Source organism: Phocoena phocoena, chromosome 3 (assembly GCF_963924675.1).
Source record: "Phocoena phocoena chromosome 3, mPhoPho1.1, whole genome shotgun sequence".
Classification (NCBI taxonomy): domain Eukaryota; kingdom Metazoa; phylum Chordata; class Mammalia; order Artiodactyla; family Phocoenidae; genus Phocoena; species Phocoena phocoena.
Window position 1 is genome coordinate 165674117 of NC_089221.1, and position 25272 is coordinate 165699388.

The window sequence follows — 25272 nt, forward strand, 5'->3', positions numbered from 1 at the left end:
CCGAGGCAGAGAGCAGGGACAGCGGGGCCCAGCAGCACTGGGGAAACATGTGGCAGACGGGGCAGGGCAGGCAAGGGGGAGCCCAGCCCCCAGCAGAACCCCCAGCCGGCCCTGCCAGGTCCCCTGAGTTCTACGAGGAATTTAAGCTGCGTCTTCCGGCCTGTGTGACCGAGAACCACTACCTGCTCTTCACCTTCTACCACGTCAGCTGCCAGCCCCGGCCAGGCACAGCCCTGGAGACTCCTGTGGGCTTCACTGTGAGCTCCCCGCCACCACTGCCAGCCCACACCCCCATGCCCGGCCCTCCTGCCCCCTGTCCGGCCCCGTACCTGACCCCCAGCCTCTCCCCAGTGGATCCCACTCCTGCAGCATGGCCGCCTGAGGACCGGCCCCTTCTGCCTCCCTGTGTCCGTGGATCAGCCCCCGCCCAGCTACTCCATGCTCACACCGGACGTACGTGCTCTGGACTCCCTGCCAACTAGCACCCTGTCCCCCATCAGTGCTCCCAAGGCCCCCCTTCGTGCCCTGCTTTCCTTCCCACCAACACCCCTGGGAGCCTTGTCCTCCATTAGGGCCTCCAGGGCCCCTGCCTGCCTCGTCACACCCACCCCCCTTATTAATCCCGTGTGATCTGCTGTCCCCGTGCGTGTCCCTCCCTGTCCCCGACTAGCCCTGCCTCGTTACTGCCCCCTCCCCTGCCTCTGCACTCACTGTTCCATAGTGAGATTCCACTGCCTCTCCGCTGCAGCCCCCCACTTGCAGCCCTGCTTGCCTCCCTAATCACTGTCCCTAGAGCACCCCCTCCCCATGCGAATGTTCTGTCACCCCCCCACATAGCCTTTAATTTGCACCCCGGGGACCTGGAGTCCTCCCATCATGCTATTTCCTGTTCCTTCCCTCCAATAACAGTCACTCTGGGTTTCCATTCTCCCGTGAGCATCCCAGGCTTCCGGCCTGCCCGGTGGACCCCCGTAGCGCTCCCCTTCATCTGCCCCCATCTCTGGGTTGGGCGGGGCCCAGGGGCAGGGTGCCAGGTGGCTCCCCGGGGCGGGGCTGTGCTCAGGCCACAGTGTCGCAATGGCTGAGGCTGGTGGCCTGAGCCGTGGGGAGGGCCGGCCGGTGCCCACTTGGTGTGTCCCTCCCGCAGGTGGCGCTGCCGGGCATGCGCTGGGTGGATGGCCACAAGGGTGTGTTCAGCGTGGAACTCACGGCTGTGTCGTCTGTGCACCCCCAGGTAGGGGGTGGGGCCAGAGCCCAGGAGTCCGGCCCTGGGGTTGGGCAACAGTTTCCACTGACCAGGGAGGCCTGGCTTCGGGCCATTGGACACGACTTTGGTCAGCGGGGCCAGGCTCCAGGGAAGCTGCTGACTCAGGCGGGGGCGGCCCTGCCAGTGGCCGTCCTAGCTGGAGCTTTGGCCTTTGCATGGTCTTTCCTTCCCCCACCCGATTTGTCCCTTGTTATTTCTGTGATCACTCCCCATCTTTTCCTTTTCTTCTTGATCTACCATCTTGTCCCTTTTCTCATGTATTTTCCATTCACTGATCCCAAGCCTTGGTGTCCCAGCCTACTCAGCCTCGCACTCGATCCCCTGGGCCCTTTCTGGACTGGGGGCCCTGGCCTCGCCCTGCTCACCCCTGGTCTCCCACCAGGACCCCTACCTGGACAAATTCTTCACCCTGGTGCACGTCCTGGAGGAAGGGGCCTTTCCATTCCGGCTCAAGGATGCCGTGCTGAACGAAAGCACCGTGGAACAGGAGCTGCGGGCCAGCCTGGTGGCCCTGCGACTCGCCAGCCCTGAACCCCTTGTCGCCTTCTCCCACCACGTACTGGACAAGCTCGTACGCCTGGTCGTGCGGCCCCCGATCATCGGCGGCCAGATCGGTGCGTGGGCACAGCCTCATACCTTAGTTTCCCCATCTGGAGAATGGGCCTTGGGTCCCCTGGTCCTGGGTGACCTCCCATAGCCCATTTATCTCTCTGGTCTCAGTTTTCCAACCTGAAAAATGGCCCCTCAGTCCCCTAGTCCCCTGACTTTTTGATGGCCACGTGAGCCCCTTGGACCCTGAAGTCTCTTCCCTGGGGAAGTAGGAAGCCCTGGGACCTGGAACTTGACCTCTTTTCTGCCCGGCAGTAAACCTGGGTCGTGTAGCCTTTGAAGCAATGGCTCATGTAGTCAGCCTCGTCCACCGGAGCCTGGAGGCTGCCCAGGATGCCCGTGGTCACTGCCCACTGCTGGCTGCCTATGTCTACTATGCCTTCCGACTGCCTGGCACGGAGCCCAGCCTCCCAGGCGGTGAGTGTTGGTGGGAGACCCTGGGGCACGGGAAATACCTGGGAGCAGAGCATCCCAAGCAAAGGGAAGGGCACGTGCAAAGGTCCTGAGGCTGCACAGGCTTTGGTTGATTTGGGCAATTTACAGGAGAGAGAGAGAGAGAGAGAGAGAGAGAGAGAGAAACTTTTTGCCCCAGCCCCAGGGGTGTGGTCTTTGTACACTTGAGTGGCATGTGATTCAGCCAGTCAGCAAGCAGGGACTCAAGCAGAGCTGTCTGGGTTTGAATCTCAGTTCTGCCTACAAGCTCTGTGACTCTGGGCCAGTGACTTGACCTCTCTGGGCCTGTTTTCCCATCTATAAAACGATGATAATAATAGTGCCTCTCACAGGGGTGCTAGTAGTAGTCAGTGGCATAGTAATCCATGCAAAATGCTTGGCACACAGAGCGCTCAATAAAGTTGGGTTTTTTTTCATTTGCTAAATAATTAACGATCAGCACCAAGACTTATAACGTGCCAGGCACCGTTCTCAGTGTTTTTGATTCTCCCCAAAATTGCTGTGAGGCAGAGCCATTACCACACCCATTTTACAGGTGAAGAACCTAGAGGTTCAGAGAAAGTGACTTTGCCAAAGGCAGCTGACTGGTAAGGGGCAGGGGCTCATGAGGGCAGGTGGGCAGGGGGCTGAGCATATTCCTTCTATCATCAGGGGCCCCTCCAGTGACGCTGCAGCCTGCCACGCTGGCCCATGGCCCTGGCCGCCCCGCAAGCCTCTACCTGGCCCGCTCTAAGAGTATCAGCAGCAGCAACCCTGACCTGGCCGTGGCCCCTGGCTCCGTGGATGATGAGGTCTCCCGCATCCTGGCCAGCAAGGTAGGGCAAGGGGCCCCTGCTCTCTCCAGCCTCAGTGGTCATGGCTGCCAGGTGGGCAGGTGAAAGATCTCAGTATTGACAGAGGATAGGAAAGACAGCCAACAGCGTGGATGAAGACCCTGGGTTATTCCAGGGTCTTCCCTGGTGGTCCAGTGGTTAGGACTCCAAGCTCTCACTGCCAAGGGTGTGGGTTCAGTCCCTGGTCAGGGAACTAAGATCCTGCCAGCCACACAGACTGGCCAAAAAAAAATAGACTTGACCCTGGACATTAGGGTTGGGCCCTGGCTGTCACAGGTTGGGAGCTGTGACTCGGACTCTTAGGCTGACCCAAGGACAGGTGACTGGATCTTGAAAAAAGAGCACCATGTACATAGCGCAGTGGTGCATTTCCACGTGTACCCTATGCATGTACGTACACGGGGCACGTATATGCACGCACCCCACGCACATGGGAACGCGGGTGCATGTACTCATGCGTTCCATGCACAGACGTATGCGGGAGGCATATACGTGTGCCCCCATGCACATTTGCGCACACACACATGTTCCAGGGTTGCGTGTGGGTGTCCACGTGGGCACACGTGTGGCCCAGGACAGTGAGCACGCTTGGTGTTTCACGCTGGTTTCCCTGCCCTCTGCCCATAGATGCTACCACTTATCCGTGTATCTCCAGGGTATCGACCGCTCACACTCCTGGGTGAATTCTGCTTATGCTCCAGGAGGCAGCAAGGCGGTGCTGCGACGGGCACCCCCTTATTGTGGGGCCGACCCCAGACAGGTGCCCTCCCTGCCTGCCCCTGCACGTGTGTCACCCCACCTCAGCATGAGCTCCTCCCACCTTCCTGGCTGGGGCTGACTAACCTAGGGGGGCTGCCTGGAGGAGGCAGCGGACACCCCCCCCCCCCCCGCCTTTGTTTGGGGCTGTGAGGAGATGTTGTAGGCAACACAGGGTCATCTTAACCAGCCTTTTGCTGCCACACAGACCACAGCCTCAGGCAGAGACAGAAGGGGCAGGGTGGTATGCAAATAGCATGCAAATGATGTGCACATTCAGCCACTCTAACCTCACTGTCCCGCATGGCCTGTTTCTCTCCCTTTAATCCACTCTGTTCGGGAGACTCTCAACTGTCCCCTTGACACAGCAGCCTGAATGATGCCCAGGGGATGGAACTGAACCTCTGGGCTCCCCAACCCCGTTTCAGGCAGAGCGACCCCTGTGGGCAGCTTCCTTTGCTTTGCCCCTTCCTGGGACCTGGTGTGGGGAGGGGCTTTGCCATCAGACCCTGGATCGGGATCAAGTCCTGGTTCTGCTGTGGGCTCCTCCTGCGCCCCAGGTTCTGAATTTTCAGAAGTGAAGACTTGCTATTCAGTGCAGCGGTCCGAGCCTGGGAGGGAGTTAGGGCATCACAGGCAAGATTTTGTTGGGGAGATAGATCCTCAACCCAGCTTCATCCCTGAGTTACTGGCTAGTCGGGGAGATAGACACCCATCAAACAAACACATGAATATGTAAGTGCAGGGGGTGAAAATACCTGAAAGGAAACGAATTGAAACAGGCCACCAGCCTCCCTCTGGGTGGTCTGGGGAGCCTCTCCCGGGAGGTGACATTTTTGCTGGTACCTGAAGGGTAAGATAGAGCCAGCCAGTGAAGGGTGGGTGTTCCAGATGGAGGGAAAGGCATATGCAGAGGTTGGAACCAAGCTCAGAGGCCCCTGGGCACCAAGGACTGGATTCCCTGCATACCTGGCCCCAGGCCATGTTCCAGCTCTGTACCTGTCACCTAGGCAACCTGCACCGCATGGCAGCCAGGGAACTGTTCACAGCACGAGCAGGGGCACTTTTGGACAGTCTTCTAAGATTTGCTGGGAGTCTGGGTTCATGGGCCTTTCCAGTCCCCCCATGTTTTTAACAGGTCTCCCCACCAGTGCCCTCAGTTCTCTGGGGTGTCAGCTGGGCCTGGAAGAGCACGTAAGAGGTGACAAGGTGGCAGGAGGGCAGGCATTCCAGGCAGGAGGCGGCAGTGAGGCTGGCCTTTGCAGTAGATGGCCCATCTGATGCGGGCTGAGGAGCCCAGGGCGTGTGGCTGGGACTATGGGAGCTGGGGGGGCCCCCACGGCCAAGGCAAGGACCTGGGCAGTTTCCAGGGCCGGTCCAGCTCTGTCACTGGGTCTCCTCTCCCTGTCAGCGGCCTCACCTGACCAGCAAAGGAGGTGGGGAGAGTGGAGCTTGAGCACCTCATGCCCATTTCACAGATGGGGACACTGAGGCCTGGGAAGGCCCCAAGCAAGGCTGGAGCGGGGCCAGGCCTGGAAACTGGGGCTCTCTTGGCTGCTCCCACTGCCTCTCATCACCATCTCACCTCCTCTGTCCTTATCTTTCTTTTTCTTGTTTCTCCTCCTCCATCCTCCCTTTAATCCCTTTTGTCTATACTCTACACCCCTGTCTACACTCTTCCTCCTCCACCCTGGTGCCCTCCGCCTCCTCTGTCCATTCCTGGACTCACGGACTCACACACACTCTCCGCCCTTGTCCCCACTTGACTCACCTCCTCTGACCACGTTCTCTTCTCCGTCTACACTGATTTTACCCTCCCCACCTCCACTCCTCCCATGTCTTTTATCTTTGTCTGCTGGGTCCTGCTCCATCTGATGGGTTCCTGTCCACATTCTTGCCTGTTCCGTTCACCCTGCTTGTCCCCTCCTTACCTGTGTCTTGCTTCTTCTTGTCTCTTCCATCACATTCTTACTCTCTCCATCCGCTCCCACACACTTCTGTCTTTATTAACACGGCTCTCCCCATCCACGTCCCCGCTGTCTGTCCACACGACCATGTCTTTCCTCCATCCACGCCGACTGTCCCTCTCCTCTATCCATACCGCCTGCACCCACTCTGACCCCCCTCGCCATCCCATCCCCTCGTCATCCCATCATAGGCCATCGACCGCAGCTCTAGCCGAACCTCTTCCTACCTCGAGGGCTCCTCCTCGACCCCACCAGCCACCCAGCCGAGACCCACTGTGCAGAAGGTAGTGGGAGGCAGGGGGTGGGTGACTCCATTTTGGGGTCCAGAGCTCCCTTGCCCTCGAGCCCAGCAGGGTCTGGAGAGCCCGGGGAAAGGGCACATTGACTCCTTCTGGCCCCTTTCCTCCTGCATGGCCTCTTGCTGCTCTAATCCCAAGCCCTCCAGCTGCATCCTCCCCTGTCACGCCCTCCAGACGGGGGTACGGGGTGGGCTCCTCTGCTCTCTGTGATCCCTGCCCCTGCCCCCAGCTGCTTCACGAGGAGCTGGCCCTGCAGTGGGTGGTCAGCGGCAGTGCCGTGCGCGAGGCTGTCCTGCAGCATGCCTGGTTCTTCTTCCAGCTCATGGTGAGACGCCCTCCTCCCCGCCCAAGAACAAGGGGCCCCCAGGGGAGACTCTCCTTGGGGAGAGAAGCCCCCTGAGATTGTACCTAAGCCCCCTGAGAAGTAGCCCCAAGAGACCCGCACGTAGAGAGAGATAAGAGATAACCTAAGGGAATCTCTCCCTGGAGAGGCCCCCTGAAAGTTACCTGAAACGCCTTCCACAGTGAGAAGGATCCCCACTACCCACCTTCCCTATAAGACCATTGAGAGACCCCCAACTAGCAAGGAGGCCTCCCCTGCAAGAGAGAGAAGGAAACTGTTGGGATCAGACTTGAGACATCCCCCAAACTCTTCAAGAGGTGCCTTGAACTATTCCTCCTGACTACAGCCGTCCCCCCTCAATCTGGTGGGCCTTCAAGCCCCACCCTCCTACCTACAGTCAGACGTTGACCCCTGGAGACCTGCTCTAGCCCCACCCATACTCTCTCAGCCTCCCACCCCTCTGCCTAGCACCCACTCAAGGCCCCGCCCATGTCCTTCTCAAGCCCCACCCACAACCTGCAAAGTCCCACCCACAGTTCTTGGGCCCTCCCCACAGCTATCAGGCCCCGCTCTCACCCCATAACTACAGGGCTCAATCACCCCATAACTACAGGGCTCAAGCCACATCCAGGATCCCTCATGCCCACCTTTAGCCCACTTCAAGCCACCACTCACAGCCCACCAATCTGCTCCCTTCTGGCAGGCGGCCTCCACCCACAGCCCCTCAAGACCCAGCCCCCACCCTCTTGCCCCACCCCCAGGTGAAAAGCATGGCGCTGCACCTGCTTCTGGGCCAGAAGCTGGACACACCCCGCAAGCTTCGCTTCCCTGGGCGCTTCCTGGATGACATTGCTGCCCTGGTGGGCTCTGTGGGCCTGGAGGTCATCACCCGTGTCCACAAGGTAAGGGGGAGGGGCCTCCATGGAGGGAGAGTGGGGCAGGGGTGCTTAGGGAGGACATAGAGCCAGCCACATGAGGCATCAGTCCTGTCCAGTGCCTCCTGGCTACAAGACCACGAATCCCATTTGCTGAATCAGTCTGTTCACGCAACATCTACTTCTTAAGCACAGCCCTGCGCTGGTAACTAGAGACACAGCAGTGAACAAAACAGACCCAGTTCCTTACCCTCACGGAGCTGACTTTTAGGGGAAGACTTGAAGGACATGAGGGAACAATCTATGTGATATCTGGGGGAAGAGCATTCCAGTCAGGGGAGGAACAGCAAGTGCAAAGGCCCTGAGGCAGGACCGTGCCACTGTCAGAGGAGCAGTGAGGAGGTGAGTGGCTGGGGTGAAGTGAACAAAGTGGAGAGTGGGAGTTGGTGAAGGCAGAGAGGTGACAGGGCAGATGCATTAGCCCTTAGCACAGTATCCGTATACAGTAAGTACTCAGTAAATGGATGTTGATGTTCCGAGACCTTGATGGTTATCCAGGCCCTGGACCATTAATTCCAGTGCTCACAGAAGCTGGGCAGACAGTGATAATAGTAATAAAATTATGCATTTATTGAGCACTTACTGTGTACTTTAATACTTTATTTTTAAAATTTATTTGTTTTTATTTGTTTATTTTTGGCTGCACTGGGTCTCCATTGCTGTGCCTGGGCTTTCTCTAGTTGTGGCGAGCGGGGGCTACTCTTCGTTGCGGTGTGCGGGCTTCTCATTGCGGTGTCTTCTCTTGTTGCGGAGCACGGGCTCTAGGCACGCAGGCTTCAGTAGTTGGGGCATGCAGGCTCAGTAGTTGTGGCGCACGGGCTTAGTTGCTCCGCGGCATGTAGGATCTTCCCGGACCAGGCCTCAAACCCATGTCCCCTGCATTGGCAGGCGGATTCTTAACCACTGTGCCACCAGGGAAGCCCCTACCTAAATACTTCAGATGGATCACATTAAACTCTCGCAACAACTCCATGAAGTTAGGAGTATTGTTTCCTCCATTATACTGTTGGAGAAACGGAGGCAAAGAATGACTGAGTAACAACTTGATACCATATAAGTGGGAATGGGCAGAATGGGGATTTGAACCCCCACCACCAGCTTCAGTTGGGGGAGTAGGGCTTATGGTGGACCAGAGGGCATGTGGCCAGAATGTCTGATTTTTAAAGAGAAGGGGGACTTCGGATTTGATGGGAATTTTCCGGATTTTTGAAATGCTGGTTGGCCCAAGCTGGCCCTTGTGCAATCCCCCACGACCTCTGGGCTGGTCTCAAAGGTTTTAACCTTGTTTCACTAGAGCCTCCCCAGGGGCTGAGTTCCCGGAGGCTGATCCAGATTATGAGGAAACCCTCCTCAAAAGGGCTGCAGGAAGGGGCTTCCCTGGTGCCGTAGTGGTTGAGAATCTGCCTGCGGGGGACACGGGTTCGAGCCCTGGTCTGGGAGGATCCCACATGCCACGGAGCAACTAGGCCCGTGAGCCACAACTACTGAGCCTGCGCGTCTGGAGCCTGTGCTCCGCAACAAGAGAGGCCGCGATAGTGAGAGGCCCGCGCACCGTGATGAAGAGTGGCCCCCGCTTGCCACAACTAGAGAAAGCCCTCACACAGAAACGAAGACCCAACACAGCAAAAATAAATAAGTTAATTAATAAACTCCTAACCCCAACATCTTCTTTAAAAAAAAAAAAAGGGCTGCAGGGAAGAACAATGCCCTTGAGAAGCACCTTCATCACAGCGCTGGGGGGATATCAGTGACGGGCCACAGCGGTTTCATTCCTTCACTTGACATTTATGGAGCACCAACTGTATCAGGCTCCACGCACAAGTCTCTGCCCCACTTGAGGACTCAGAGCTCAGGTGGATTTTGTATTTTGTTTCTTTGGGTTACAGGGAACTGCGGGCCACCGAGGCTAACTTGTGAGGCCAAGAGTAGCTCCCGAAAGCAGGAGGGCAGCTGGGCCTTGAGGCCATGGGAGCCTCCTTCCTTGTTCCTCACACTTGCCAGGCGCTTCCTGCTCCAGGGCCTTTGCACTTACTGCTCCCTCTCTTCAGAACGCCTTTCTCCCCTGGGCTCTTGCTCACCCTTCAGGCTTCTCTTGAAATAGCACCCTGTTAGTTGTCTTTGAAACACATAGAGCTATCTGGAATACTCTTATCCCCCATCCCCCCCACCCCCCATGAGACTGAGAGCTGGACAATCAGCAGGGACCATGTCTATTTTTTTCACAAGACTTGGTACATAATAGATGCTTGTTAAATGATTTCTTAGGGTTTATCAGTTAGGGCAAAGGTTAATTTGCTTGAACATCATCACAAATGGTTTAAATGTGACCAAAGTTTATTTCTGAGCATAGGTGGGCTACGGGGGGCTCCACGGTGTGGGCCTGGCTGTCTCAGTTCATCATGGTACCTGCCACATCAGGCGTTACAGGCTCTGGAAACCGGAGGACCTGCCCCTTCTGTTTAAGTGGCTACATCATTCCTCTCAAATCCCATTGGCCAGAATGTGGTCACGTGATTGTTCTCAGCTGCATGGGAGACTGGGAAATGTAGTCCCTACCCAGCTCTGAACTCTGAAAAAGTGTCCCAATACCTGTGAGAGGATATGGTAGGGGGTCAGCAGCCAGTCTCTGCCATCTGTGTTGTGTTACTCAAATCTGGTGAGAGAATAAAAAAGTGTCCTCAACAGAGCCGGGTGGAGGGTAGACACTAACTGTGGGGAAGGGAAGGGCTAGTCAGAGGGAGGAGGACAACCAGGAAGCCTGGGAGTCCGGAGCCTAGAGACAAGGGCGTGTCGAGGAGACCCAAGGGTTTCGGGCAGTGACACGGCTCTTAGGGGTCACTGGTGGCCTTGGCGAGAGCCAGGCCAAGGGCAGGGATGGAGGCTTGTTGGGGTGGGTGGGCATGGGCTGACAGGCCCTGTTCCCCCAGGACGTGGAGCTGGCCGAGCACCTCAACGCCAGCCTGGCCTTCTTCCTCAGTGATCTGCTGTCCCTGGTGGACCGCGGCTTTGTCTTCAGCCTGGTCCGGGCTCACTACAAGCAGGTAGGGGTGGGCGTGGTGGGAATGGCACACCTGCAGAGACGTGGTGGGAACAACACACCTGCGGGGATGTGGTGGGGACGGCATACCTGTGGGGGACTTGGAGGGGACAGCACACCTGCGGGGATATGGCAGGGGGTGGTGTGGATTGGTGGGCAGAGCAGTATAGTGTCACCCGCTGAACCCTCCCCCGCAGGTGGCCACACGGCTGCAGTCGGCTCCCAACCCGGCGGTGCTGCTGACCCTGCGCATGGACTTCACCCGCATCCTATGCGGCCACGAGCACTACGTGACCCTCAACCTCCCTTGCTGCCCCCTGTCGCCCCCGGCCTCACCCTCGCCCTCCGTATCTTCCACCACCTCGCAGGTGGGCTGGCCTCACATCTGCTTCCTCTTCTTTACCTATGACCTCTTACCTTTCAGCCCTTCTTGTGTGGTTCCCTCATCTCTGTCCATTTTGCAATAGGCCACTGCCCAGGGGACTGACCCCTTACCTCTGACCCTTCACCTCTGACCCTGCATTCTCAGCAGTTTCCTGGGAGGACCAACTTCTGATTTCTCACCCCTAAATCCTAACTCCCAGACTGGCATTCCATCTGCCATTTCTCAAATCTCTGACTTTGGACCCTGTGCCCTGTCATCTCACAGATGAGTTAACCCTAACCTCTCACCTCTGACCCTTGGCCCCTGGTCCCTTGCTTTGTCCCCCTCTCCAGAGCTCCACCTTTTCCAGCCAGGCCCCAGACCCCAAGGTGATCAGCATGTTCGAGCTGAGTGGCTCGTTCCGGCAGCAGCACTTCCTGGCTGGGCTCCTGCTGACGGAACTGGCCCTGGCCCTGGAACCTGAGGCCGAGGGGTAAGCACAGGCCCTGCCTGGCCGTGGGGCGGGAGGAAGGTCCAGGAGCCACACCCACTCTGTCCTGAGCTCCTCACTACCCCACAGGGCGTCCCTGCTGCACAAGAAGGCCATCAGTGCTGTCCACAGCCTGCTCTGTGGCCATGATGCTGACCCCCGCTACGCCGAGGCCACTGTGAAGGCCCGGGTGGCCGAGCTATACCTGCCACTGCTGTCACTGGCGCGGGACACACTGCCACGGCTGCATGACTTTGCTGGTCAGCAGGGCAAGGAGGGGTGGGGTCCCACAATCTGGGGGCCTGATTGATCCCACAAGGCTCAGATCGGGAAAGGTGGGCGAGCATGTTAGGAGTAAAAACATGGGTGTTAGGATCAGAGGAGTGGGTTCAAGTCCTGCTGTGGGGCCCCAAGAAAGCCATTAACCTCTCTGAGCCTCAGATTTATCACCTGTAAAATGGAGACAGTGGTAGCACCAACTACTTCCTAGGATTATGTGAAAATCTGAGGACGTGTAGTACTGGGATATTGTCAGCGTGCGATAAATGGGAGATGAATTATCTTCTAGAAAGAGGTGTGAGGAGGGAAAGGTGGGGAACATCAGTTGGAGCCCTGTGTTCGTTCATTTATATGCACTTTGATTGGCACCACTGATGGACAAGTGTGTTCAGTGGTTGGAAACACAGACCTGGGATTGGTGGGTTGATCCCCTTCGTCATTCGGGGGAAACTCTCAGTTGTTATCTCTTGAATTTTTTTTTCTGCCTCGTTTTCTCTCTCCTCTCCTCCTGAGACTCCAACTACACGTATGTTAGACCTTTATGATCATGTTACAAGTGTCTGCTGTGCTCTGTTCTGGTTTTCATTCTGTTTGCTCCCTGTGCTTGAGTTGGGAAACTTTCTATTCACATGTGTTTGAGCTCACTACTTCTGTCTTCTGCTGTGTCTGGTCTTCTATTAATCCCCTCCATTGAGTTCTGAATTTCAAATTTTATATTTTCCAGTTGTAAATTTTGATTTTGTTGTTGTTGCAGATTCTAGTTCTCTGCTGAAATTCTCCATTTTTTTAACCCATATTTGTGCATCTTTTTTATTTTAAAGTTTTGCTCACTTCAACATTTGATCATTTCTGTGCCTGCTTCTATTGTCTTCTCTCCCTTATCAGTCACCTTTTCCTGCCTCTTCACATCTTCTGATTTTGTATTGTATTTTGGACATTGCATGTAAAAGGAACATCAGGACTGAAGCAATGTCATCTTTTCCCAGTGAGCATTCCCCTTTCTCTCTCTTAGGCAGCTAGGATAAGGGGCTGATCACCTCATTCCAGTCAGGAATTCAGCTAGGTTAAACTGGGCTGGAGCTTTAGTAAAACTCAGTTGACTTTGACCTTTTATTTCAAGACTCTCTGGAGTGAAACCTGTTCTGTATTTCTTGGCAGCAACTCTCTGTCTCTGATGAGACTGTTTTTTTGGGAGGGGGGAGTGGAGAGAGTACTCTTTTAAAATCAGAGATTTTTTTTTTCTTTTTTTTTTTGGCTGTGTTGTGTCTTCGTTGCTGTGCACGGGCTTTCTGTAGTTGCGGTGAGCGGGGGCCACTCTTCGTTGCGGTGCACGGGCTTCTTATTGCAGTGGCTTCTCTTGTTGCGGAGCACAGGCTTTAGGCGTGTAGGCTTCAGTAGTTATGGCATGTGGGCTCTAGAGCACAGGCTCAGTAGTTGTGGCGTACGGGCTTAGTGGCTCCGTGGCATGTTGGAATCTTCCTGGACCAGGGACTGAACCTGTGTCCCCTGCATTGGCAGGTGGATTCTTAACCACTGTGCCACCGGGGAAGTCCAAGATCAGAGATTTTGGAACCAGACTGTTTAGATTAAAATCCTAGCTCTACCATTTACCTACTGTGTGACCCCAGGAAAGTAACTTAACCTCTCTGTGCCTCAGTTTCTTCTTCCACAGAGTAAGGGTGATAAAAGGACTTATGTCATAGGGTTGTTTTGAAGAGTAAGAGTTAATATTGTTAAAGGGCTTAGAACAGTACCTGACACAGGAAATACTATGTAAGCGCCAGTTGGTGCTGTAATAATAGCAGCAGCATTTATTATTGTGGTTGTCACCATTGCCATCATCATCATCATCATCGTCATCTCTACAACGACTGCTCCGGTGCACCAGGCCACGTTCTAAGAGTGGCCAGAGCAAATATAGTCCAGGCCTTTGTGGATCTTAGAAACAGTTGCATGATGCATGTATCTAATTACAAGTACAATAAGTGAGCTCTGGGAGTCAATAACTAGAGACTCCACCCTGGTCTGGGGGGTGGAATCAGGGAAGGCTTCCCTGAGGAGGTGACCTGTGAGCTGAAATTTGAGACAGAGACAGCACTTAACCACGGTCTCATTCTTTTCTCGCCCCAGAGGGTCCAGGTCAGCGGTCAAGACTGGCCTCTATGCTCGACTCAGACACAGAAGGGGAAGGGGACATGGGAGGCACCATCAACCCCTCAGTGGCCATGGCCATCGCTGGTGGCCCCCTGGCCCCTGGCTCCCGGGCCAGCATCTCCCAGGGCCCAGCGACAGTGAGTACCAGCCTTGTCCCCAGAGACCCCATCCAACATTTGATTGTTTTTGTGCCTGCGTCTAATGTCTTTTCTCCCTTATCAATCCCATCTTCCTGCCTCTTCACATGTCTTGTGATTTTTTTTATTGTATTTTGGACATTGTGTGTCCAATAACCTGGTAATGAAATTTATGCAATGAAGTATCAATTGGCCAGTTCTCATCTTAATATGGAGAAAAATGAAAGTCCCCTCTCTCCCTTCTGAGTGCCCTGTCCCCTCTCTGTCCCCAGGCTGCTCGCTCAGGCTGTGCCCTCTCTGCCGAGTCTAGCCGGACCTTGCTGGTGTGTGTGCTGTGGGTCTTGAAGAATGCTGAGCCAGCCCTGCTGCAGCGCTGGGCTGCGGACCTGGCCCTCCCTCAGCTGGGTCGTCTCTTGGACTTGCTGTACCTCTGTCTGGCTGCCTTTGAATACAAGGTTCGAGGGGTGGGCAGGGGACTGGGGTATAGGAGGCAGAAGAAGCAGGACCAGGTTAGCCCACAGAAAAGAGCAGAGTCAACCTCGAACTTATTCTCTGTTCTTGCAGGGGAAAAAGGCCTTTGAACGTATCAACAGTCTCACGTTCAAGAAATCACTGGACATGAAGGCCCGGCTGGAGGAAGCTATCTTGGGCACCATCGGAGCCCGACAGGAGATGGTGCGACGGAGCCGTGGTGAGAGGGAGATGTACCCCATGCACGTCCCTTACCCGGTGCCTCCCAGCCTTTGTACCAGGGGCCCCAAGGCGGGGACCATCTCTGCCTCTGTTTGGCTTACTTCTCCCAGAAAGAAGTCGACGCGTTATCCCCGTACACGTGGGTGTCTATGTTCCCTGTTCACGTCTAACTGCATCCGCTCCGCAAGCATCCACATCACCCAGTGTCCTCACAGGGATCCCATGTGTGTGGGATCCATTCTCATGGTCACGTGTGTCTTTCTGTTTTTGCACATCTGTGAACATGGACCTGTGTGTCTCAGAGAGGAGCCCATTTGGGAACCAGGAGAATGTACGCTGGCGGAAGAGCGTCACACACTGGAGACAAACCTCGGACCGTGTGGACAAGTGGGTGTGGGCAGGAAGTAGTTTGCTGGGGTTAGACCAATGTCCAGAGAACTGGCACCCCCCCCCCCGCCCCCGCCCAGGGCAGCCGAGGGAGGGGAAAGACCTCAGCCGTGGGGTGAAGTCTGGCCCTGAGAGGCCCCCTCAATCCCTCCTGTCCCCTCCAGGACCAAGGATGAAATGGAACACGAGGCCTTGGTGGACGGGAACCTGGCAACCGAGGCAAGCCTGGTGGTTCTGGATACACTGGAGATCATCGTGCAGGTAGGGCTTAATCCAGCACCTCCCTCACCTCTGTCCACACCACAGGGCCTTGTGATCTCTGACTCCAGAATCCCTCTCCTTCCCTGACTCCATAACCACCCCAGTCTCTAACAGCTGGATTTCTGGCCCCCCAGACGGTGATGCTGTCAGAGGCCCGGGAGAGTATCTTGGGCGCGGTACTGAAGGTTGTGTTGTACAGTCTGGGCAGTGCCCAGAGTGCCCTCTTCTTGCAGCACGGCCTGGCCACACAGCGGGCCCTGGTATCCAAGGTGAGTACCTCTGACAGCCACGCTTCTTAAGAGTAACAGTTGGGCTTCCCTGGTGGCGCAGTGGTTGAGAGTCCACCTGCCGATGCAGGGGACACGGGTTCGTGCCCCGGTCCGGGAAGATCCCACATGCCGCGGAGCGGCTGGGCCCGTGAGCCATGGCCGCTGAACTGAGCCTGCGCGTCCAGAGCCTGTGCTCCGCAACGGGAGAGGCCACAACAGTGAGAGGCCCTCGTACCGCAAAAAAAAAAAAAAAAAGAAAAAAAAGAGTAAGAGTCACAACCCATTCATTGAGCAACTGTTGTGTGCTTAGCAGCTCCATGAGGCAGGCAGACACTCCTTAGCTACAGTTTGCGGGGGAGGGAACTGAGGATCAGAGTGGCAGAGTTACTCACCCGGAGTCACACAGTAAGGGCTTAAACCCAGCTCCGACACCAAAACCTGCTGGGCTTGGCCAGAGAAGGCAGAACACAGACCGACGCTTCTGCCCATGTCCCCATCGGGGACCTTCTGAGCCAGAACGGGGAGGGGCTGACTGGTGTCTGTCCCGCCCTGGGGGCCAGTTCCCAGAGCTGCTGTTTGAGGAGGACACAGAGCTGTGTGCCGACCTCTGCTTGAGGCTCCTGCGACACTGCGGCAGCCGCATCAGCGCCATCCGTACGCACGCCAGCGCCTCCCTCTACCTCCTCATGCGCCAGAATTTCGAGATTGGCAACGTAAGTGGGGGTGTGGCGGTGGGGGTGATCTACGGCTCTGGGGAGGGCGGCCGACTAGGGGTCTTGACGCGGTAGACGCACGGCAGGAGGGGAGAGGGGTGAAGTCAGTGGGTCGAGCAGGCTCTGGTGTGAGGGTCCGAGGTCCGCAGTCAGGCATGTTCTTCCTCCCCGGCCCACCCAGAACTTTGCCCGCGTGAAGATGCAAGTGACCATGTCGCTTTCGTCCCTGGTGGGGACAACGCAGAACTTCAGCGAAGAGCACCTGCGACGTTCACTCAAGACCATCCTCACCTATGCCGAGGAGGATGTGGGGCTGCGGGACAGCACCTTTGCTGAGCAGGTGACCCCGCCGGACCCCCGCCCCACCTTCCGCAGCCAGGGTCTTTGCCCTGCCATGCTTGACCCCTGACCCCACCACCTCGGCTCCGTCACTCTTGGCCATTCCCCCGCTCCAGGTCCAGGACCTGATGTTCAACTTGCACATGATCCTGACTGACACGGTGAAGATGAAGGAGCATCAGGAAGACCCGGAAATGCTCATTGACCTCATGTACAGGTGAGGAGGGCCGGTTGGAACCTTCAGCCATTCACAGACAGGTGAGGGGAGAGGAGGTGGTGAGAGGGACAGGTGGGGAGGGAGCAGGTGAGCGTACAGGTAATAAGAGAGACAAGTAAGGATGGACAAGTGAAGAGGGACCAGGAGAGGAGACACGTGAAGATGACCAAGTGAGAGGGCAGACAGGTGAGGGGCCAGGTGAGCAGACAGGTGAGGGCAGGTAAATGAGCAAGTAAAAATGGTGCCAGATGAACAAACAGATGAGGATGACAGAGGAGCACAAGAATAGGTGAGGGGGACAGGTGGGAGAGACAGGTGAGGTGCTAACCTATGAAGGGGTGACAGATTAGGGGAACAAGTGATTTGGAGGAGAGTGAAGGGTATTTAGTAAGAAACTGGGGAGTGGGAGATGGGGGCCCGGGTGATGGAGACAGGGAAGGCAGGGGGCATACAGAAGGGATAGGCCTGGGCAGACCCAGAGTGACACTTGTGGGGGTAATGAAGAGATGGACAGGTAAGGAGTGGGATAAGTTAGGAGACAGGTGAATGGGGTAAAGATGAGGAGATTGGCTGGGGCAGATGGGTGGGGTCACAGGTGAAGGGGATGGACAAGTGAGGGGTGAGCAGGGGGGCAAGGTGAGTCTCCATCCTCCTCACATCCCCCCTCACCTGGGTTCTAGGATTGCCCGGGGCTACCAGGGCTCCCCAGACCTGCGGCTGACATGGCTGCAGAACATGGCGGGGAAGCACGCGGAGCTGGGCAACCACGCGGAGGCTGCGCAGTGCATGGTTCACGCGGCCGCCCTGGTGGCCGAGTACCTCGCTCTGCTGGAGGACAGCCGCCACCTGCCTGTGGGCTGTGTTTCCTTCCAGGTGAGCGGCAGGGATGGGGGGATGGGGGGTGGGGTAGTGGCGGGCAGGGGGTGGCACACGTGGGCCGAGGACCAGGCTCTGATGCCACCTCCCACCCCAGAACATCTCGTCCAACGTGCTGGAGGAGTCCGCCATCTCTGACGACATCCTGTCGCCTGATGAGGAGGGCTTCTGTTCCGGGAAGCACTTCACGGAGCTGGGGCTGGTGGGGCTGCTGGAACAGGCGGCCGCCTACTTCACCATGGTGAGGCCTGGGGCTGGGGCGGCATCGTGTATCTGCTCATGGGCCCGATACCCGCTCCCAGAGACTCAAGGTGAAGCTGCTGCCCGGACCCTTTCTGGGCAGGGAATTTGTGGAGAAGGATTGGGATCCCTCAGAGGCCCCGTTACCTGCCTTTTTCCCCATAAAACCCTTGACACGTGGTCTGGATATAATAAGCCTTGAATACATTTAGTTACCATTTTAAATTCTTTTTTTTTTTTTTTGTGCCACACCCTGTGGCTTGCAGGATCTTAGTTCCCCGACTAAGGGGACTGAACCCAGGCCCCCCTGCAGTGAGAATGTGGAGTCCTAACCACTGGACCACTAGGGAATTCCCTAAAATTCTTTTTTGTTATAAAAAATTTCAAGAACACGTAAAAGAAAGTTGTATCCCCACCACCCCCCATATCCAGCACTCAAATTCAGTGACCACCTATATTTACCATCCTGTTTCAGTTCTTTGCATCAAGCTTCTTTTTTTTTTTCCTTTTTTTCTAGAGGTTTTTTTTTTTTAAATTATTGTTGTTTTTATTATGATGATCACTTTGCTGGAGTCTCAGAGACACAGGCCTTGGGAGTAAGCCAGACGGTAGACACAGATCTCTAACAGTCAGCACATAGCTCAGGATACCTGCCGTGTGCCAGACTTGATGCTGGCCCTGACTGGGGGCCAGCGGCACTCAGGAGCGGCCATTACCATGTGCCGGGAGGCAGTTGGGTGTGGAGGTTTTAGACACCATGCCAGAAGGGCCGGCCTTCAGGTCCTGGCCCCTGGGGAGCCCCTCCACGTCTCTGAAGTTCAGTTTCCCCTCTGAGGAATGGAAAAAGATGATGACTCCTCCCACCAATGAAGGAACGTGGGTAGAGTGTACATGTACACAGCACCGGGTCCATAGTAAGCATGGTGGAGACCACAGAGGATGTTTGTAGGGGCTGAGTGGAAAGGCTGGTACCCCATCTGGGGCAGGTGTGGTCAGGGTGGGCTTCCTGGAGGAAGTGATGGAAGATGGCGCCCTGGAGGGTGGGTAGGAGCATGGAAGGAGGGTTGTTCCAGGCAGGAGAGAAGATCAGGGCTGGTGCTGGAAATCCTGATGTTCCACCCCCAGGGTGGGCTCTACGAGGCAGTGAATGAGGTCTACAAGACCCTCATCCCCATCCTGGAAGCCCACCGCGACTACAAGAAGCTGGCTGCTGTGCACGGCAAACTGCAGGAGGCCTTCACCAAGATCATGCACCAGGTGGGCCCAGGATGCCCTCTCAGACCCTGCCCTCAGCCCCAGCCCCTGGCCCCTGCTGAGCTCAGCTGACCTTGACCCTTCTGTCCCCACCCACAGAGTTCCGGCTGGGAGGTGAGCGGCCACCTGCCTCTGGTCAACAGTGGTCAGGGACCACCAGGGGGCGCTGGAGGAGCACAGCTGCCTGGCCGCGGGGGCTCAGTGGGCGATGACGCACCCCACTACTTCCCCCCGGAGCCCCCCTCCCTGCCCCAGATCTCCAGGGCAGCCTGTGACTCACCCAGCTGGGAGCTCTCCAGAGACACCCCTCCCTCAGGCAGGGCCAGCTTGGTCACTGCCTGGAAGGGGGGGCCTCCAACTTCCTCTGTCTCTGTTTCTTTTTCTCTCTCTTTGTGTCTCTTGGTCTCTTTCCGTCCATCCTCTCCCTGTCTCTGCCTCTCTCCTTGATCCCTCTCTCTGTGTGTCTCTCTCGGTTTCTGTCTCTCCCTGTCTCCCCAGCTTCCCCCAGGATCTCTGCTCATTGCCATTTAATGTCCCCCCTCTCCCGCCTCTCCCCTAGTTGGGTCTATTTTTAGGCATCTCCTAGTTTGGGGAGAATTTTCTGGCCAAAGATGGCAGGAACCCAGAACCAAGGGGGGAGGACTGGGTGGGAGCTGGGCGGGGCGGGCAAGTCCTCTCCCTCCCCGGATCTCCTGTCTCTGCCCATGGAATAGTTCTCATGGGGTAGCATAACCAGGACTCTGGGGGTTGGGGGCTGTGACCTCTGACCTCACCCATGACTTTGTCTCTCTGCCCCCCACTCCCCACCTCCATCTCCTGGTGCCCATCTCACCCTGCCTGGATCTGCCTTGGTGAGTGAACATGGAGCCACCCCCATCCTTCCCGGTGAAAAGTAGCCTACCTGGAGGGAGGGGGTCCTTCTTGGCAAACTTAGATCTGGGAGGGGAGGGGAGGCACTGGAACAAGGGAACCAGAGCCTCTGTCCCAGAGCAAGAAACGGCCACGCCTTCCCTCAGTCACTCACACATATGAGCACCTACTGTATACCCAGACCTATAGGCATTGAGGACCTAGTTATGAGCAATAGAGCCCCAGTTCTCATTTCATATTGAGACCCAGACCCTGAAGAACTGCATGGGTCCTGAGGGAGAATCAGAAAATAGGGGTTTGTGTTAAATGAGAATAAAGATTTGTGGGAGGTAGGAGACAGGCTGGGGGAAAAAGAGTGAGGGTGTGGGCAATTGGCAGTCATGTGGGTCCATGCCCCTGCCTGTGCCTGTGATGTGATGTTCTTAGGGTGTCCGGGGTCCTCCGCCCATGCCCACCTCTTCTGCACGTGGGGCCTGAGGACCCATGTGTCTCTGGCGTAGGGGGACCTCCAGCAGGGCCTCCTGGGCAACAACAGCTTTCCCACAGCCCCAGCGTGTGTTCGGGACATATTTCCGCGTGGGCTTCTACGGCGCCCGCTTCGGTGACCTAGATGAACAGGAGTTCGTGTACAAGGAGCCATCCATCACGAAGCTGGCCGAGATCTCACACCGGCTGGAGGCACGTCCTGGCGGTGGAGGGGTGGACAGGGCACTGGGCTGCCCTGGGGCAGGTTGCCCTGGGACAGGGCACTGGGGCTGCAGCTGTGAGGCTGTGAGTCAGCCCCGTGTTCTCAGGAGTTCTACACGGAGAGATTTGGGGAGGACGTGGTCCAGATCATCAAAGATTCTAACCCTGTGGACAAGACCAAGCTGGACCCCCAGAAGGTGAGGACTCCTTACTATCCCCCCAGGGACCCCAAAATCCTATATTCAGGGAGACTCCAAGTACTGTAATCCTCTGGCCCCTCAAATCCTATATCTCTGGGAAACTCCGAAGCTTATCTCCCTTGGGGACCCCACGTCCTATTCCTCGTGGAATTCCCAAACATCCAAAGGAGATATAGGGAGACCTGGGAACCCCAGATCCAAAGCCCCCAGACCCAAGGAGGCCCAAATCCCCTTTCTCCAGGGATGGGGCCCCTGCGGGAGGCCAGCAAGCCCCAGGTGTGTGTATTGAGGCTGAGAGCCTCACCCCTGAGCCCCGTGCCCCAGGCCTACATCCAGATCACGTACGTGGAGCCGCACTTCGACACCTATGAGCTCAAGGACCGGGTGACCTACTTCGACCGCAACTACGGGCTGCGAACCTTCCTGTTCTGCACGCCCTTCACGCCGGACGGGCGCGCGCACGGAGAGCTGCCCGAGCAGCACAAGCGCAAGACGCTGCTCAGCACAGACCACGCCTTCCCCTACATCAAGACACGAATCCGCGTGTGCCACCGGGAGGAGGTGGGCGGGGCCCAGGCCTGGGGGAGGCCCGGGGAGGGCAGGTGCAGAGACCCCAAAACCAAGGGAGGCCAGGGGCCCCCAAACTCCAACCTCCAGACCCCAATCTGCAGACTCAAACCCCTACCTCCAGACCTTGCTGACCCAAGGCTGGACGAGAACCAGACCAGAGTTATCAGAACCAGACAAAGGCAGCTGAACCTTGACCCCCACCCTGCCAGACCCAAGCAGGCCGGAGCCCCAGACCTGGTTCCTTGCAGCCTCTTGTACCCCTGTCCACCCCCAGCTGGGGTCCAAGCTGCCGTGGGCTGGGTTGGGTCAGCACATCCTCAGGCCCCGACGTGTGCCTGCTCACCTCCACCCCGCAGACAGTGCTGACGCCAGTAGAGGTGGCCATTGAGGACATGCAGAAGAAGACTCGGGAGCTGGCCTTCGCCACCGAGCAGGACCCGCCTGATGCCAAAATGCTACAGATGGTGCTGCAGGGCTCCGTGGGGCCCACTGTAAACCAGGCACGGTCGGTGGGGTATGCAGGCTGCCTGAGGCCCCCGGGGGCCGTGCAGACGTCGTCACAAGCCCCTGTCACCCCACAGGGTCCACTGGAGGTGGCCCAGGTGTTTTTGGCCGAGATCCCGCAAGACCCTAAGCTCTTCAGACATCACAACAAGCTGCGGCTCTGCTTCAAGGACTTCTGCAAGAAGTAGGCCTGACCACCCCCCAGTCAGAGTCCCTCTAACCCCCGCATCATGGCTCTCTGCCTATCTGACTCCCCGGTACAGCCTGTCTATCAACCTGAGCCCCCATTGTAGCCTCTCTGATTTCCATTAAGTCATATCCACCTGCCGGACCCCCATCACAGGCTCCTCTGCATGCCTGACCCCAGCTCGCGAACTCCCCACCTCTGGTCTTGCTTTGTCTTCTGAGTGTCAGCCCCTGAGCATCTCCTGCCATCTGGTCCTCCCTCAGGTGCGAGGATGCACTGCGGAAGAACAAAGCCCTGATTGGGCCGGACCAGAAGGAGTACCACCGTGAGCTGGAGCGCAACTACTCCCGCCTGCGGGAGGCTCTGCAGCCTCTGCTCACCCAGCGCCTGCCTCAGCTGCTGGCGCCAAACACAGCCGGCTTCAGGTGCCTGACCCAGGCCTCCCACCCTAGAGAGGGAGAGAGGGGGCAGGCAAAGCCAGGCAGAGCGTGGGGGCCGTCATACACGTGCACATCAACACGGGTGCTCAGGGCTTTGCACAGTCATGTGACTACTCAGACACGTACACATATTCAAGCTCAGGGCAACCGTCTCTGATCATTTCCCAGGTGTGTGACTTCATTTTTCTGAGCCTCAGTTTCCACATCTGTAAAATGGGCGTGATTCACATCTCCAGTGGTGGATTCTAAGAGAGAATTTCTGATTCCATGGTCAGATCAGAACCAATGTAAAAGGAGCCAGGAAGACCATAGAAGACCTCCTTGGAGGAGGAGGGTGGAGGAAAAGGGGGAGGGGGAGGAGGCTGGGGAGCATTATGGAGTTGGGGGCCCTGTGGCCATGTTGATCCACTTCACTCCTCCCCCAGGAACTCCTTGAACAGAACAAGTTTCCGGAAGGCTGACCTCTGAGCCCACAGGGCCTGAAGCCACACCCAGAGGAACCAGCACCCTGGACTCAGCTGTCTGTGCCTTCCTGACAGTCTCCCCCACTGCCCACTCAGCCATAGGGTGACCACATCGCACATGGGTCTGGGCCCTCTGTCCCTCTGTTCTCGTCTGTGTGCACTGATGCCTCTTACCTTTTCTAATTTAAAATGGTTTTTATAAACAGCCTGTGTGGTGTGGTCCCTGGGAGCTGGGTCCCATGTGCACCCTCTACCTGCACACCCTGATTGTTGATGCACAGACACTGAGAACCAGTTGGGTGCCAGGGACACAGCAGTGACAACGGATGCAAATTTCTGCCCTTGTAGAGCTGACATTCTAGTGGGGAAGGCAACACACAAAGGACAATGTCATATGTGTGCAGGGGGAATAATAGTAACATTTATTAAACTCTCGTTAAGTGCCCAGCCCTGTATAATTGGCTCCCACAAAGACACTGCCCCGTTTATGGGCCTTTCTGCCTGAGGGACCTCTATTAGGCCCCTGCCTCATGGTTATAGAATCATCTTAACACCACTATCAGGCAGGCGGCATTCTTAGCCCCATTTTACAGATGGGGAAACTGAGGCAGCAAGTAAAGTGGAGTTAGGTGGAGTTAGGATTGGAGCCCAGGTCTGGCTGGCCATGGAACCCAGGCCTTAGCTACGGTCTGTGCAGCCTCGCGCTGACCCAGCCCTCCCTTCCCGCCCCGTGGTGGTCACGCCACCGTGTACCAGGCCTGTGCTGGGCGGCTTCCAGCCCTGAGCCGGCGGGGGGTTGGGTGACCTCCCGCAGACGCCGCCGCCACCACCGCCCTCCCTCCAGGAGCTGGATCCCGGCCAGCCCCGCCCTCTCCCGCCCCCCGCAGCGGCCCAGCGGCAGCTGTCGTGGGGAGGATAACGGTGGTGGGACCCTGCCCCGAGGACAGGAAGAGGGGGCGAGGCCGGATACCCCACGCGCGCACACACACCTGCCCGTCCAGGTGCGATCGTGTCCCCCCCCATCCCCCTCAACAGTGGCTGGGCCGCTGGCGACTAGAGGGGCGGGGCCAGCCCGGGGGCGGGGCGGGGCGGAGCTACCGCCGAGGGCCGGGCGCTCGGGCGGCGGCGCGCTGAGGACGCACGGGCGGCGGGACGCTGGGACAGCGGCGGCCGGAGCGCGCGAGGCGAGTAGGACCCGGGCTGGGTCGGGGTTCGAGTCTGGTTCGGGGTTCGAGCGTGGTCCCACCCCACCCACCCCACCCCTAACCCCGGGGCGCGATCTCGGCGGTCTCTACCAGCTGCTGCCTCCAACTCCATCATCTATGCCCAAACTTTCCGGACTTTGAGTGTCTTGGTCCCGCGCCTCTGCCCCGTCCTCATCTTTGACCCTGTCCCTGCTTCTCTCCTCCAACCCCATCCTCCATCCGTACCTCCCTGCCCCTTTGCCCCATCACTGCCTCCCCTCTGCCCCTCTCCCATGTCTCCATCCTCCTTTCTACCTCTGTCCCGCCTCCCCACTCCCCCACTCGGTCCTCCTTCGCCCTCCTCCGCGGCCGGGCCGGAGCCAGGCCCAGGCGGCGGGAAGGCGTCCGGGCGTCCGGCCGGGCTGGGCCTCGGCCTGGCGGCTGGGCCGGCGTGGGGAGCAGCAGCTGTTTGCCATTAGCTGGGGACCCCGCAGGCCCCGCCCCTACCCGGTACGGGGCGGGGTCCTCCTCGCCCCCGTCTTTGAGGCGGGGAGAGGAGCGGGAAGACCCCAGAGACGTCCAGGCTGGTCTGGGAGGGGGGCTTTAGGGAGACCCCGCCAGACATTCAGGCCTGCCCGGGACCCCCCGCCCCTTCCCTGAGCCTCCTCCCACCTGTCCCCTCTTGGAGTGTCCTGTCCCTTTCTCTCTATGTCTCTCTGTCCTATCCCGTGTCCTCCGCTTTCTCCAGGGGTCCTATAGAGGGAGAGGAGTCTCAGCCACAGACACCCACCACCATTACACTTTCCCCCACCATCTGCTTTCTCCACCTGGAGTCAGTCACCGGCCCACGTGGAAGACGGTCAGGTGGCTGGAGACCCTCAGACCTCAGTCTCTCTGCCTGGGAAATGGGCAGAGGAATGTGGCAAGGGGCTTAAGGATGGCTTGGCTGGCAGTGGGGGAATCTACCACGCTTAGGATTCAAATCCAGACCCAG

The 25272-nt window shown here is 57.5% G+C and overlaps 1 protein-coding gene across 2 annotated transcripts in view; it reads left to right on the forward strand.

Annotated features, from left to right (window-relative positions):
• Positions 1 to 23299, forward strand: part of DOCK6 (dedicator of cytokinesis 6) — a 42464-nt gene extending 19165 nt beyond the window's left edge. Inside the window, exons 17-49 of one of the 2 annotated variants that reach the window (XM_065873254.1) lie at positions 119 to 257; positions 352 to 453; positions 1148 to 1234; positions 1650 to 1881; positions 2132 to 2293; positions 2981 to 3144; positions 3818 to 3922; positions 6414 to 6509; positions 7289 to 7429; positions 10390 to 10503; positions 10697 to 10867; positions 11217 to 11356; positions 11444 to 11613; positions 13763 to 13923; positions 14196 to 14378; positions 14488 to 14614; positions 14919 to 15003; positions 15168 to 15264; positions 15399 to 15533; positions 16094 to 16246; positions 16428 to 16586; positions 16702 to 16802; positions 17483 to 17675; positions 17776 to 17919; positions 19044 to 19175; positions 19272 to 19286; positions 20595 to 20720; positions 20837 to 20926; positions 21254 to 21490; positions 21856 to 21999; positions 22081 to 22187; positions 22454 to 22615; positions 23056 to 23299. In XM_065873254.1, coding sequence (XP_065729326.1) covers positions 119 to 257; positions 352 to 453; positions 1148 to 1234; positions 1650 to 1881; positions 2132 to 2293; positions 2981 to 3144; positions 3818 to 3922; positions 6414 to 6509; positions 7289 to 7429; positions 10390 to 10503; positions 10697 to 10867; positions 11217 to 11356; positions 11444 to 11613; positions 13763 to 13923; positions 14196 to 14378; positions 14488 to 14614; positions 14919 to 15003; positions 15168 to 15264; positions 15399 to 15533; positions 16094 to 16246; positions 16428 to 16586; positions 16702 to 16802; positions 17483 to 17675; positions 17776 to 17919; positions 19044 to 19175; positions 19272 to 19286; positions 20595 to 20720; positions 20837 to 20926; positions 21254 to 21490; positions 21856 to 21999; positions 22081 to 22187; positions 22454 to 22615; positions 23056 to 23098 — 4417 coding nt within the window. In that variant the 3' untranslated portion in view covers positions 23099 to 23299. The remainder of the gene's footprint in view (positions 1 to 118; positions 258 to 351; positions 454 to 1147; positions 1235 to 1649; positions 1882 to 2131; positions 2294 to 2980; positions 3145 to 3817; positions 3923 to 6413; positions 6510 to 7288; positions 7430 to 10389; positions 10504 to 10696; positions 10868 to 11216; positions 11357 to 11443; positions 11614 to 13762; positions 13924 to 14195; positions 14379 to 14487; positions 14615 to 14918; positions 15004 to 15167; positions 15265 to 15398; positions 15534 to 16093; positions 16247 to 16427; positions 16587 to 16701; positions 16803 to 17482; positions 17676 to 17775; positions 17920 to 19043; positions 19176 to 19271; positions 19287 to 20594; positions 20721 to 20836; positions 20927 to 21253; positions 21491 to 21855; positions 22000 to 22080; positions 22188 to 22453; positions 22616 to 23055) is intronic. The other variant, XM_065873255.1, reaches the window with a different exon arrangement.
• The last annotated feature ends 1973 nt before the right edge of the window (positions 23300 to 25272 follow it).